Source organism: Varanus komodoensis, unplaced genomic scaffold (assembly GCF_004798865.1).
Source record: "Varanus komodoensis strain SLA01 unplaced genomic scaffold, ASM479886v1 scaffold1, whole genome shotgun sequence".
NCBI lineage: Eukaryota > Metazoa > Chordata > Lepidosauria > Squamata > Varanidae > Varanus > Varanus komodoensis.
The window spans coordinates 74,151,018-74,165,524 of NW_025335268.1; the positions used below are offsets into that span (position 1 = coordinate 74,151,018).

General features: G+C 58.3%; 1 protein-coding gene across 4 annotated transcripts; it reads left to right on the top strand.

Annotated features, from left to right (window-relative positions):
* The first annotated feature begins 1,383 nt into the window (after nucleotides 1–1,383).
* ZC3HC1 (zinc finger C3HC-type containing 1) lies at nucleotides 1,384–14,507 on the top strand. Of its 4 annotated transcripts, XM_044429191.1 has the most exons (11): nucleotides 1,486–1,535; nucleotides 2,545–2,783; nucleotides 4,579–4,690; nucleotides 5,668–5,818; nucleotides 6,431–6,514; nucleotides 6,804–6,931; nucleotides 7,911–8,065; nucleotides 8,993–9,236; nucleotides 10,519–10,743; nucleotides 12,034–12,225; nucleotides 13,373–14,507. In XM_044429191.1, exons 2-11 carry the CDS (start codon nucleotides 2,701–2,703, stop codon nucleotides 13,439–13,441), a joined length of 1,443 nt encoding a protein of 480 aa, XP_044285126.1. In that variant the 5' UTR covers nucleotides 1,486–1,535; nucleotides 2,545–2,700; the 3' UTR covers nucleotides 13,442–14,507. The 4 variants fall into 4 exon arrangements, with proteins under 4 accessions (XP_044285106.1, XP_044285126.1, XP_044285135.1 ...); XM_044429171.1 differs by lacking the exon at nucleotides 2,545–2,783 and having other exon boundaries at nucleotides 1,384–1,535; XM_044429200.1 differs by lacking the exons at nucleotides 1,486–1,535; nucleotides 2,545–2,783 and adding an exon at nucleotides 1,857–2,044.

A 14,507-nucleotide genomic window follows, 5' to 3' on the forward strand; every position in this document is an offset into this window, starting at 1 on the left:
CCGCCTCCGCCCGCGCCGCGCCGCGCCGCTTCGCCTGCGAGCCGCGCCGGCGCGTCCAGCCCAGCCGAGCCGCCTCCGCCGAGCGCAAGCGGGGCCGGCGCGGGCACCCGGGGCGCAGCCAATCAGCGGGGGCCTGGAAGCGCGCCAGCCAGTCGCGGGCGCGCTTCTTGGGGTGCGGGGCGAGGGGCGTCGCCGCAGAGGCGCCGCGGCAGTGCCGAGCAGTCGACCGCCGGCCGCCTCTCCGCGCCCGCGGCGGCGCTCCTTCCGCGGAGGGGGAAAGGCAGGAGCAATCGAGGCTAGAAACCCCGCGCTGAGCGTGGCCGGTCGCTTCCCCGCCTCGCGGGGGCCCACGGGAAGGGTAGTTCTGTGGATGGGTGGGAAAGCATCGACAATCCGCGCGTCTGCCGGCAAAACTACAATTCCCAGGAGTCCCCGAGAGGCCGGGTCAGATAAAGGGCTTCTGCGCTGCTGTTAGAGGAAGGCGTCCTTTCCCTGGGCCAGGCTACTGTTGTTTTTCTTATTGCCATGCACCACTCTCTGTCCCAACTTAGTGGTGCCCTTCAGCTCTTTTAGGCTACCAGCTCCATCATCCCCAGCCATCCTGGCTAAAGGGCAGGAACGCTGAGAGCTGCAGCCCAAAGCATCTGGGGCACCGATGGCTTTTCCTAGACCTCTGACCCAAGTTCGTTAGAACGCAGGACTCTGCACGCTTGGGTAGAAAAAAGTCCCGGCATTCCGTAGATACGACTGAACTGGCAAGCGGTGCGCCCTAGACCGGAATGGCCCGGATCTGACCTTATCCCTGACCTCTTAGTGCGCTTGGATTTCCCCAGGCGGCAAGAGCTCTGCAGCGATGGCCATGCTTTTCGGCAGGTCACCGCACTGCTGTTGGGCAGCCAGAATCCAACAGATGCAGCTCTCCTCCTCCCTGCTCTTCCACTTCGCTGCATGTCTAAAGGAGCCGGCCTCACCCACGCAGGGCCAGCCATCCTCCGCCCGCCCTCAGCCCAGCTCCAGCTGGCCGAGGACTGCGATTCTGCCTGCACGGTCACTCGGGGGAGGATCCTCTGCAGAGCCGCGGGAGCGATGTGCGGGGGAGCACGGGCAGGTTTCGGTCCAACGGCATCGGGCTCCCTTCCGAGTAAGCAGCATGGGAGTCCGGCGGTTGGGCTCTGCCGGGGTGCTTTAGGAACCCAGCCCGGCTCCTTCCGTTGCCGAACTCAGCCCGGGCTAGTCTGCGCACAGGGGCGCTGCTGGCCCGCTCGCCCCCGCCGTGCCCCCGAGAGGCCCCGGCGCTGGCGCTGGCGCGACGCGGCCCGGAACGATTCGCCCTCCCTCCGCGGGCGGCGCGTGCCGGGGGAAGGGTCAGAGGGAGGGACCAAGATGGCGGCGCCCAGCCCCGCGGCCGCCGCTCCCGGCGCGGAGAGCGAGGACGGCGCCTCGGCGGGCAAAGCCAAGCCCGCGGCCATCACCCCGCAGAAGGTCCGCGAGCTGATCGATGGCGGGATCGCCCCGGAGGAGGGCGGCCCGGAAGGGTGAGCGGAAGGGCGGGGGGCCGAGCCGCGGCGCCCGGGATCCCGCCCGCCGCCTCTGCGTGCGCACGGCCTCGGTCGCCCGTTCTGGGCGGGCGGCGGGATTCCCTGAGGCGCCCCCCGGCCTGGCAGGGCGGGCACGGGGAGCTCGGGCCCAGCTGGGGGTGGAAGCTGGGGATCCGCGAGGGCAGCCGGGGCACCTCGGACCCGAAGTATCCCGTGCCCGTGGAACGGCCGAGCCGGCAGGGGCCGGGCAGGCGGGCGGGCGGGACCGGCCTGGGCTCGGTGCGGCGCTCCGGGCCAAAGCAACGCCGGAGCAGGGGAGCCCCCGGCTCTCTTGCCTTGTGCTCTGCGGAGGGACACCCTCTTCTCAGCGACCTTCTTGGTGCTCTGCGGGAAAATAGACGCTTGTCGAAGGAAAAGAGGAGCTGGATGTCCAGCTGGGAAAGCTCATCGGTTGAGGGCATGCTTGAACCACGGAAGGTCCCTGGGCCAATGCTTGGTTTCCCCAGGTGGGTCTAGGAAAGAATCCTGCCTGAAACTTGGTGTATTCCCCTTCCTTTCAGGCAGATGAAGACAAAAGGCTTCCTGATTAAAGTCTTTATTATGTTAGGGTTGGCCAGCTAGTCTCTCAATATGATGCAAAAGAGCACCATTGCAGAAGTCAGTAACTGAGGACATGGCATGCCGGCCATCTTGGCACGAAGTTGATTCCAAACTGGAAAGCTTCCCCCCTTCCCAAACAAAAAAGTGTTGGTTGCCCCTAAAATGTGGGTCATGCTTCTGCCAGGCCAATTGTCAGGAAAATCTCATGTTCTTTGGTGAGTTAACTTTCTTAGACTGACAACCTACAATTGGATTGATGGTGTTAAATATGCCACCACAATCTCAGTTTGTTCCACCACCCCACCAGAAACTGGCTGGTTCTCAGCATCTGACTGTCTGATTTCTGAGTCCAGTGGCCTTGGCATTTCAGTTGCTAATTCCATCCTTGCCTATTTTTTTGATTCAGAATCAGAGCCAACAGCCTTTGAAGGCTGTAATATGGGAGAAGCGGGCTCAATCCCCACATGAGCCTTGGAGAGTCGCTGCCAATCAGTATTGACAATACCAGGATGGACCAAGGGTCCGACTTTGTCTAAGGCGTTTCACCTTGACTCTCACTCAAATGCAATGGCAGCCCAGAACAACTCTTCTCAAAGGATTGGCTTGTACATCATTCTGTTTCCAGCATCCAACCTTTCTGGCAAGGTGATGAGGAAGGTGTGATGGTGACAGGCATCCACAATGGAACTACCTAACTTCTGTTTTGTCTCAGTCTTCCCACAAGGGGATTTGCGCCTAGCCTGGGAGAAGTAGAACAAATGAAAATGGGAGAATTTGCAGCCCAAAATTCATATCTCCAGGGCCAGATGAATTATATACCCAGGGACTCATGAACAATATTTTAGACCTCCTTTCTGTAATCACTGAGAGCTTCTGGAAAACAGGCTTACCATGATATCCTTGTTAACAAGATGGTGAACAGTGGGCTAGAAGCTACAGCACTCAGATGGATCCACAACTGGTTGAGCAACAATAGTGAAAGGGTTAGCACCCTCTTGGATAGAGCTCTGTCCAGTGCTTTGTGCAGTTCAGCTTTGATGAGGATAGACAGTGGTTGCTTATCAAATTTGAAGATGACATGAAGCTACGAAGGACAGCCAGTAGCAAAGAACACAAAATCAAGATTGGAAAGGATCTAGGTAGGTGAGAACATTCAGCCAAATCTGACAAAATAAGATTCAACAGGGATAAGTGCATGAAGCTACCCCCTCCCCCACAAGAAAGAAAGAAAGAAAGAAAGAAAGAAAGAAAGAAAGAAAGAAAGAAAGAAAGGCAGGCACAAGTGCAGGATGGCAGGAGACCTGACTTGGCAGCAGTGCAAATGAAAAGGATATGAGTATCTTAAAGCAGAATCCTATGCATGTTTGTACAAAAAGAGGCCCTGGCTAGGGAGTGCTGGGAATTGTAGGCCTTTTTTCTGTCTTTACGTAGGATTATGCTTTAGGGGATCATAAGCTGCCTGTTAGCCAAATGTGTCATGTAGCAGCCAAGAAAGCTAAGCAATCCTGAGCTGCATCAACAGAGGCAGAATGTCCAGATCACAGAAGGTAGGTCCACGCTGTTCCACATGATTTGGGCAGCATTTTGAGTACCGTAGCCAGTTCTGAGCACCTTGGACATGGGCAGACTGGAACGCACCGAGGAATGGGCTACCAGGATGGTAGAGGGTCTGGGAAGCCAGTTCTTTTAAAAACAGTAGGTAATGTTCTGTACCAGGAACTGGAAATGTTCTGCCTGGAAAAGAGAGCGACCTTCAACCTTCTGGAAGGCTGCTGTGCAGGAGATGGAGCAGAGTTCTCCATTGTTCAGGAGGGTAGGACAAGAACGAACAAGTAGCGGTTAGGGAGAGGCGGCTTTCCGGTCGACATTCGAACAGTGAGCGGAAATGGAAATGGCGGCTTCTGGAGGTATTTAAGCAGAGGCTGAACGAGATGTTGAGGCTGCACCCTGCATAGCATCGCCTGCTTTGGACTACATGACCTCTAGCATTCCTCCCAACTCTATGATGCTCTCCTCTGTTTTACGTTTCCAAAGCAGCCACGCACCTGTTGGGTGGACCCTGACTAATAAGGAACTGCCTCAAGATACTGATCCCAAAAATAGTGCTTAACGAATAAGAAGCATGCGTGGTTTAAAGTTCACATTTGTTTTGCGGAGCTGGCATCATACATGCTACATGGCACGCAAATATTTAGACGCTGGTGTGGGTAATTTTTAAAGGCATATTTCACAGCAGCTCTGCGTACGGAATGAACTCGACATGTTTTTTCCACTGCTTGTCACGGTCAGAGTTAAAGCACTGGGTTTGTGGGTGGAGATTGTGGGTTTTGAATTGTTGCAGGTCTGGAGAAATTGGGATGGGGAGGAACGAGGGAAATCAGAACTCATCGTCACCGTCCACAGCAGGTCACTATATCATGCCCTCTCACCTGACTTTCAGAAAGGATTCCTCTGCCTTAAGTGACGTGGCAAATGGGTCTCCCCTGGTTGACGAGCTGCCTTTCGAAGCCACCAGCAAAGAAGCCTATTTCAGCCGAGTGGAAACATTTACCATATCCTTTTCTGGCCTGGTCCTGAGCAGAGCAGATGGGGATGGGTGGGGTGAAGGAGCGGTGTCAACCAATAGGAATTGTCATGTTGGGGGTTTTGAGGGGTAGCCGATGGATGAGTTTCATGCCAAGATTGGGATGTTCTGCTGGCTGGCTGGCTGGCTGAGCAGCTGCTTGCCCAGAAATCTTCAGCTCAGAGATGGCTTGGCAGACGGAACCGGTGCTGGGGGCGATCTCTGAAAGGAGGCCACTCCTGGCCATTAAAGTTGCAGCTGGAGCAGGAGCTGATCCACGGAGAGGCTTCGTGGAGGTCCCTGGCCAGGCAGGGCTTGGGCATGCCTGCAACCAGCAGGGGCAGCCGGGTGAAGCCCCACGTGTGGGGAGCAGGCGTGGCTCGGCAGCACAGCATTTGCCTTGCCTGCAGAAGGCCCCCAGTTCCACACCCAGCTGCGTCTGCAGGTCAGGCTGGAAAAAATTCTGCCCGACGGCCCGGAGAGGCATGGCTGCCATTCAGTATAAGCAGCACTGAGCTAGGTAGCCCAGTGGTCTGAGCCAGTATAACAGAGGTGCAGATCCTCTTGCCAAATGCCGTTCAGAGAGGCTTTCCGAGGCTGTGTTCCAGGGGTGAGCAGAGTTGGTGGCAAAAGGAGGAGGGGACGAAGGCAAAGGGGGGCGAGTGTGGCTCCAAATACCACCATGCTTTCATTCAGAGTTCCTGCCATCACTCACTGGGCCTCAGGAGAGGCATCTTGACCTTTCCGAGTGGGGAAAAGGCCGTGCAGAAGCCAGAATCTACCCCACAACTGGCCGTCGGGGACTGGGGGGAGGGAAGTGGGTGTGGCCCCGGGGTCCCCGAAGGCTCTTCCCCCTTGCAGAATGAGCCCGCTTCCCATGCTTGACGAGAAGACGCCTGGGCACAACGCGGGCGACGGAGCCCGGTCTGCAGACCCTGACGAGCGTTCCGCCCTTAACTCTGGCACTCCCTCAAATGGGCCGGCAAGCCCCACGAGCTGTCGCCCCTGATCTGCGCCAAGTACGGCTGGAGCAACATCGAGTGTGACATGCTGAAGTGCGCCAGCTGCCAGGCCTATCTCTGCGCCAGCCTGCAGCTGGCCTTTGACTTCCGCAAGTGTAAGGGCTGCGCCCGGCTCGCTGTCTTGTGTTTGTCCTTCCCCAGCGTGGCCTGGAGGCAGCGAGCGGGACTTCCAGAGAAGCGCAGCGTGCATTAACCAGAGCGAGAGCGAGCGCACGTGTCCAGCCCTCATGCTGGAGAAGGTGGACGTGTGTGCGTGCAAGGAATGCGAAATAAAAGCAGCAGCTGGGGTGGCGGAGGAGCGAGTGAGGCGGGGCGTTGCGCTTGGTTCCTGCTTGTCCAGGATTTGGGCTTCAGTGTTCCTTGCAAATCAAGCTGCTCGTCTCGTTTGGCACAACCTGTGCGAAGGAGGTGCGCTCTGTTCCTCCATGGGGGCAGAGGGTGTCGTGATTTTAGCTGCACACACTTCTGGGTGCAATTCCATGTAGGTTTAGACAGAAAAGAGTCCTGCCACTCCTAGCCTGGCCCCATCAAGCACGGCTGGCTGGGGGCTGGAGGATAGCTCTCTGTCCAAAGGTGTGTAGGAAGTATACTCGCTCACTGTACGGATTCTGGCCGCTTAGCTGCTTGGAAGCCTTTTCAGACTTGCTTGGAGTGATTCCCTGATTTCGGGAGCTCCCAGGGTTCAAGGATATGCGTTTGCCTTCCAGACAAGGAGAGGTGCTTGGAGCTGAGGAAAGCTTTGTCGGCCGCTCATGAGAAGTTCTGCTTCTGGCCAGACAGTCCGTGCCCAGGTAGGTAACGGCACCCTCTGCTCGGAAGGGGCAGGGCTGGCTGTGAGAAGCAGAAAGTCCATGCCCGGAGGAAACGGGTGCCAGAAAAGACGGCGTTCCCTCTGTGGGGAGGAGATGCTTTTGGGAGGTGGACACAGCCGCCCGTGCGTTCCCTGGACTTGTCTGTACGTGGCTGTGTTGGCTGGGAACGATGGGAGTCGCAGACCAGGGCTATTGGAGGACGCCTGGATGACGGCCAGTGCCTCCTGCCCACCTGTCCTCAGGCCTGTTTCTCCTGCCTTTTGGCCAGATCGCTTTTCCGTCTTGCTGGTTGACGAGCCTCTGGCCCTTTTCAACGAGTTTCTGGAGCGCTTTCAGAGTCTGGTTCCACTGGAGCTTCAGCTGCCCTCGCTGAAACCAGAAGCTCTCAAAAGTATGGTAGGTTCTCCTGCACTCCGGCCCGCCGGGGAGACAGCAGGCCGTTCCAGGGCCCTTTGCATCCACCGCTTGCCAGGTGGTTGCCAGCAAAGCAAGTCTGAACTCCCAGCTGTCAGGCGGGGTTTGAAATGAGACGGGGCGAAGCCTTCGGAGGGCTGGGACTCAGCCCACAAAATATGAGCAGTGATACGAAAGTACCCCGAAGCAGCGTTCCCCAGCCAGGTGTCTCCCTGCTGCATGGAACTACACTTGGCATTTTGCCTTGGCCTGCATAGCTGGCTAGGGGATTATGGGTGGCGTGGTCCAGCTCATCTGGAGGGCATGGCGTTGAAGAATGCTCCTCTGAGCATGTGAAACGTGCCCCTCCCTTGCCACTGAGTCACTCAATGCTTTTTTTGCGTTTGAAGGACACCTCTCAGCAAGCGACGTTTTATAAAAGGATGCAGGTGGCAAGGAAAGGGCCCGTGGGCAAGCTCCTTCACAATCGAAGGTTTTGGGGTCCCCGAAAATGGCAGCCATGGAGATGCTTCTTGCACGCTACATAGCTTTTGGGGGTCCCCAGCACAACCTGTGTCAGGGGCATGAGAAGCGTGTTGTTCGAACCTGTGCAGGGGTGGGGGAGGCTGCCCATTTCTTGTGGCCCTCCTAGTCATTAAGCTTTCAGCTCCCTCCCTCTCTCCCCACTAGCCATGCTGCCCAGGGATGATGGGAGTTCTCGGGCCGAAAACCTGGAGAGCCCCAAGTTGGCCAACCCTTTTATAGCAGGCAGAATCCAGGCCTAAAGGAAGGCGGAAATTCCCTGGCACAGCCTCCTCCCCGTTGGCATTTTCCTTCCTGGAGAGGGCGATGCTCCCCCCTTTTGCCTGGGGGAAGTGTGGGGACTTCCGCAGTGCTGGCACCCGAGCCGTTTGCACCCGGGTCCAAGTGGAGAAGGGCAGCCCCTCGCCACGCTTTGTTGACTGGTGGGTTGTCTTCCCAGTCCTTGACGGAAGAGACGATCGGCCACCTCCTGCAGCTGATTGAGGATGCCGAATGCAAAACCGAGGGTGAGAGAACGCCCACCAGGCGCGCTTCGGACCTTCTGCAAATCCACATCACGGCTTGCGTGTTGGCCCTCTGCGGCTGGATGAGCAGGTATATCGGAGGCTGGAAAGGGGAGCCAGGCGTTCCACAAAGTTTTCTGTGTGGCATCCACAGGTCCCTGCCCTCTCTGGAGCTCTGGCAAGCACAGAGGGCCGCCGTTGCCCTTAAGGACACTTCTGTGGAGCGATAGTGTATTTACGTGTTCATTTAAAGCATTGGTTCCCAACCTTTTCCATGCCCCACAGCCCTAGAAAATGTCTGATTTATGTCCCCACCCCCTACAAAAGTAATATCACATTTGAAGAAGTCAAATTTTTAATTTTTGAAGCATAACCTGAGACACAAGCAGGTCTGCAGGTAAACAAATTGTACTCAAAAATAAGCTTTTAACTCCGTGCATAAAATTCAAATAGAAATTGAGCAGTTGAGGGGGGGAATTGTAAACCGTAAAATCAATCCCGATTTTGAACATAAAATTCAATGACTTCTTTGTTCCTGCTTTTCATTCACGAGTTCATCAAAATTTAGGGCTTTCTAGGTCAGTGCCAGCACCTTGAATTGGGCCCAGACTTCAGTTGGGAGCCAGCAAAGCTGCTAGAGGACTGGCATTAGGCGAGAACAACGCCCAGTCCCTGCCAGCAGCCTGGCAGCTCTCTTTTGCGCCAGGAGAAGTATCCGGGCCGTTTCCCAGGGCAGCCCCACGTAGAGCGCATTACAATAATCAACCGTTCTCATCATGGCCACTTGGGAAGGAAGCAGGTCAAATGGCATCGCCTCCAGCCAGGCAACTGCTGGGGGGAATGCTTACTCAGACGGAGAGAGGATGAGAGAGAGACCCCAAGGCTGCGCTGCAGGGATGGCGGGCCGTGCCAGTCGCGAGCACCTGGGGGACAGCGGCGCAGGGTTTGCCTCGGCCTCCGGCTCCCGCTTGTACTTCCTTTCGTCTGACTCCGGCACCTCTCTCGTTCGGCCACGCAGCCCTCCCGTCGGATCTGTGCACCTTCCCCTGATCTCCTGCTGCCGCTGCATGAGGAAGGTGGGGCTCTGGGCCTCCCACCAGATCGAGGCTGCCCTCCCGGAGGCGGAGCACCCCTTCCCCCCGAGCGGCGCTCCTGCCACCCCTGCGGACGGGCGCCCTGACAAAGTCCCCGTCGTCCCCACCTCTCCACGCCGGATGATCACCCGGAGCCAGGATGCGGGGTTCCCCCTTGGGACCGAGCAGGTAGGCCTGCGGGGCTCTGGCCCAAGCCCAGAAGGGGGGTCAGCGCGTCTGCATCTCGCCATCCGTAGGGCGGGTTTCCCGTGGCCGTGAAGGCACGGTGCTCTTGATGGGCTTTACAGCCATTTTCCCCTCGATCCGCTGCCTGTCCGGTTTTTCTGCCACCCGCCAGCACCATGGCCAGTCCCTCTTGCAGCGCTGTGTCCGTCGGGTGCCTCGGGCTCCTGCCTCCCACGCGGGCCAGCGCCCTGCAGGCAGGTGCAGGTGCCGAGCGTCCGTTCCGTGTGCAGCCCTGGCCCTCCCTCAGGCGGGGCAGTGCGGCTTCCCCGGCATTTTTCCAGGCCCTGCTCTGCCGCCGCAGGTGCAGCAGGAGCCCAGCTCCGCTCGGGAGGGAGGCCTGTGCCCCTGCACTGCTTCCCCCTCTGTTGCTATGGTGGCGATTTTGGCAAGGAGGGCTGCTTCCAGGGGGAGGCACGGTGGCCCCCCAGCCCCGGGCACTGCCCCCCCTGCCCCAGCCGATAAAAGGCACCTTGGCGGGGAGCAGAGTCTCCAAACGGGAGCAGGTCCTGCCAGGAACGTTAAGCCGTCTTCCTGATTCTGGCGCCCTTCAGACATGTTGGACTACAGCTCCCAGTATCCACAGCCAGGCTGGGCACGACAATCTAACATCCCTGGAGGACACTGGGTTGCGGAAGGGGGATCCAAAGGCTCAGCCCAGGCTCTAAGCCAGAGAAACCGCACAGGCCGCCGGGCACACGGCTGGTGGGCGCCGCATCCGGCTGAGCCCCAGGCGGGGACGTGGCCCTCCTCGGCTGCAGCGTGGCCCGCAGGAGGGTGGGGAGGCGGCTCCGTGCTCCGAGGGGAACAGGCCGCCCAAGCAGGGTTCTCTGCCGCTTCAGTCCGTGGAATCCCGACTTCCAGCAGCCGCCACCAAGGCTTCACCGTGGGAGGGCCACAGCAGAGGACGGCACGTGGAGCCCATGTGCCCCGGAGGGGCTTGGGCATCGGCTGGCCTCGCTTCTCGGGTCCGAGAACCCAAAACCACGCTCTGGCCTGAAAGCTCTCCTCGCTCCTCGTCGCCTTGGGCCAGCCTCCCCAGCATGAAGCCGGCCGGATGCTCTGGGCTCCCAGCAGCCCCAGCCAGCGCGGCCGGTGGTCCCTCACAGGCCCCCTGCTCTGCCTGTGTGTGTGGGGGGGGATTGCTGCCCGCCTCGATTCGGGGTCCCCGCTGCCCCGTGTGGTGGGGATGCCGCCCTGCCGGCTGACTCTCGCTCTCCTCGCGCAGGCCGAGAAGAGCCCGTCCCCGCTGATCACCCGTGTCCGGAGCTTCGACAGCTCCAGCTCCGGCTCGGGGGAGCGCCCCGACATGGACACGGCCAGCCCGGCCACCCGCACCCGCCCGGTGACCCGCAGCATGGGGCAAAGCGACGCCTGCGGCTCCGGGGCGGAGGCGCCCTCCTGCCCGCACCGGAGGGCCAAGCGCGCCCGCCTCTGCTCGTCCGGCAGTTCGGTGAGTGCCCGCCCGCCCGCCCGCGGGAGCGAAGGGGAAGGGTCCGCGCTGGCCTGAAGGGCGTGGGGGTTCTGCCTCGGTGCTGGGGCTCCGTTCCGGGACGAAGCTCCCAGTGTGGTCCTTGCGGGGGCCTTCCCGTGCTGAGGACAGGAGGCGGCCTGGCATGAGCAACAGAGCCTTGGTCTGGCGAGCTTGGCCTGCTCTTCAAGAGCCTTCCTCCAGGGGGTGCCCAGCGAAAGAGTTGGACTGTGGCTGCCATGTTTTCCAGCCAGCAGAGCTGGCCCCTTTGGTAGGCACCGCCTTGAAGCACAGAAACAGAGCGAGGCAGAAGGGGCCTCCTGGGCCAACTAGTCTGACCCCGGATCCAGCCGGCTCTGCTTATGACTTGCCTGCCATGTGCTTGTCCAGCCTATCCTTGATTGCTCCCACCGATGTGGCTTCAAACACCTCCCGTGGAAGCCCATTCTATACCCTACGGGTCGTAACCGTCAGGAAGTGCTTCCTGGCATCCACCCTAAATCTGGGTCCCTGAGCTTTGCTCCGTTGGAGCGCATCCTGCCCCCCTGTGCAGGGGAGAACAGGTCTCCACCCATCTCCGTGTGACACCCCCTCACACACCTGCATGTCGCCAGCATATCCCCTCTGAGTCCCCTCTTCTCCAGGCTGAAGAGACCCAGTTCCCTTAGTCTTGCCTCATATCCCATCCCCTGCAAACCGGCCACCAACCTTGAGGCCCTTCGCTGCACTGACTCCAACCTGGCTATATCCTTCCTGTCATGTGGAGCTCAGAACTGAGCACAATACTCCAGTTGCGGGCGCACCAGAGTCGTACAGAGTGGTAGTAATACCTCTCTCGATCTGGAAGCCACGCTTCTGGCTATGCATCCAAGGGTGGCGTTCGCCCTCTTGGCCACCGCATCACACGGCTGGCTCATGTTCAGCCTGCAGTCGACCGGCACCCCGAGGTCCCTTTCGCAAGCGCTGCTCTCCAGCCACTTGTCCCCTAGCCTGTACTCATGACACCCATCCCTACGCCCCAAGTGCAAGACCTTGCACTTATCCACATTGAACGCCACCCTGTGGTCTCCTGCCCACTTCCCTAGTCTGCCCAGATCCTCTGGGACCTGAGGACCTGCTCCTCAGTTGTGGCCACGGCCCCCTGATGGCTCACGTACAGGAGGCGGCATCTGGGAGAGCCAAGGGGGCCAACGTGGCCACAAAAGCACCTTCCATGTCTCCTCGGTGGCGCGGCGCTTCCGTCTTGAGCAGCCCTTTCCCTTCTCTGGCCAGGACTCGTCTGCCCGGAGCTTCTTCGATCCCATCTCCCAGCACCGCGACTGGTGTCCCTGGGTCAACACGGTGAAGGAGATGGTGGCCGGAGGGGACCGCTCGGAGGAGATGGCGGATCTCGGCTGGCAGGTCGTTCTGAAGGCTCTCCAGGCCTCCAGGCCATCGGATCGGCCAGCAGAAGTGGAGTCGGAGGTGAGGCGGCCCGCCTGGGCACCAGCAGCGTCCTGCGCTGTCGGCGGCCACGGGGATGAGCCCTGCCTTCGCACACTACGCGGTCTCGGCTGTGGCGTGTCCGGTGCCAAGGGGCCGCTTGCTCCCGGTTGGCCGCCAGGCTGGGATGAGGCCTTGCAGGTGGGTCAAGGCCTCATCCCTCCTTGACCCAAGGAACCCAGAACTGAGAGGCGCCCAGTGGTCCCTGTCCTTGCAGACCTCCAGCGATGGAGAAAAGCGACCACCTGCCCCTCAGCCGTGGGTCTTCTTGCCAAATGCTCCTCGTTTCTATTGCTACCGCACTGACTTTGTACCCCACCTTTTTCTTCCTTCGAGGAACCCAAGGGGGCTTCGGTAGCTCCATTTTATCCTCACAACAACCACCACCCTGTGAGGGAGGGCAGCTGGCCCAGAGCCAGCCAGGGAGGGAGGGTCACAGCTGAGTGAAGGCTAGACCCTGCACCCCCCCCCCCCAGGCACCGTGGCTTTCCTCTCGTGTGTTGGATTGCGCTCTGCCCCCTGGAGCGGAAGCCCGTTGGTCGAGCAGATGAGAAAGATGTCTTTGTTCTCCATTACGCAACTCTCTTCCCGGAAGCCGAAGGGAGATCTCACGCTGATCCCTTCAGTGTTCTTTTCCCCAGACTGAGAAGAGATCTTTCTCTTCTCCACTTCCTTCAGCCTCTCCTCATAGGACTGGTTCTTCATACCTCCCCAGTGGTGGTTGCTCTCCCTTGAAACTGCTCCAGTGTGTCTATCTTTGATTGATTGGATCCCTGTCCCACCTTTCCACCCTCCCAAAAAGCTGACGATGCACACACGGCTGCCCAGGGCATGCTGGGAGATGCGGCCTGACCCCTCCGCAGGGCACCAGGGTGGATCGCTGGTCCACTCATCCTCAGAGGGTGTGTCAGAGCCGCGCAAAGCATTGCAGACGAGGGCTGGCTAGGCCCGACCGAAGCAGGACGATGGATCCCTGTGACTTGTACACTGCGGCCCGATTCACATGGCCTAAAATCACATTGAGGTTTGGTTTTCCTGCAGCCCCGCCATTCCTCTGTGCCTGCTGCTTATCTCTGCGACTGCATTTTCTGTTCCCTTTAAGTATGTCCCTCTTTCCTTCTCACTGCAGAATCTCTCCGTGAAATCCCGTAAGGTGTTCCGGATTTTCCGGCAGTGGGAAGCTACCTGTTCCCCCTGAAGACCTTGGCCTTTGATGGCATCGAGAAATTGCGAAGTGCAATTCATGGGACTGATCTCTCTCTATTGATAAGAGTGCCGGAGCGCCGTTGTTTGCGTCGGAGCCAAATCTGACCCAGAGAAACCTGCCTTTTGAGGACCTGTACCCTGCGGCCTGGAGCGATACTCGGGGCAGTGCCTGCGACACGGGGAGGTTGTGTGTGAACAGCAGTCCATGCTCGCCATTTCAGTCCCTTTGGGGGTCTCTGCAGACGTTTCGTGAAGCCTTCCATTTCCCTGAAAGGCTCCCCTAGACTTAATCAGGCGCATCTACCTGCAAACCAAGTCAGGAGACTTCACACATTGTGCACTCATGTATGTCTTTGCTACTAAAATTAAGGTGGTTTTGTGCTCACCGCTCATGTCCTGCTCCTTTGCAGCGAGGCATCCTGGGATTTGTAAATCACTCGGAGTCCATTGGGTATCAAACAGATGATTCTCAGCACCTGCATAAACTACAGTTCCCAGCATGCTCAAGGGGGATGTCCCGGGGAGCTGTGGCATCTAAATGAATAAAACCATTTCCAGTTTGTAATGATGATGTGTCATGCGTGGTTTTGTAGCCAGGCTGCGATTTGCTCCTTTTAAGCCAGCTTCGAGAGCCATTCATGACGCATTTTCCATCTTCTTAATCTTGCATACAAAAAGAACGTCCAGCGACATTCTGAGATTGCTCAGGGCCTTTGCGTTCTCTATGGAGAAGCTTTGTGCTCCTTATCAAAGCAACCTCTGCTTTGCAATTTGAAGTCACCCAAAAATCACTTTCACCTGGATACGTTTCTGAAGGCTGGCGGTTTGTTTGCTGCCACTTCAATGTTCATGTCTAGAAAAGCTGAATTCTGCTACTTTGTACGCTGCTTGCAAATGTTATCAGGCTACGTAAAATTGGTATGTTTGCAAATTTGTAAAAAGTTATACAAAGGCATACAATCCAGATTTTTCTTTTTTTATTTTAATGCAAATAGAGCCACATTCCATTCTAGGCATGTTGAAGAAATGAATTCACAATTAAAACCACACTATCCTAA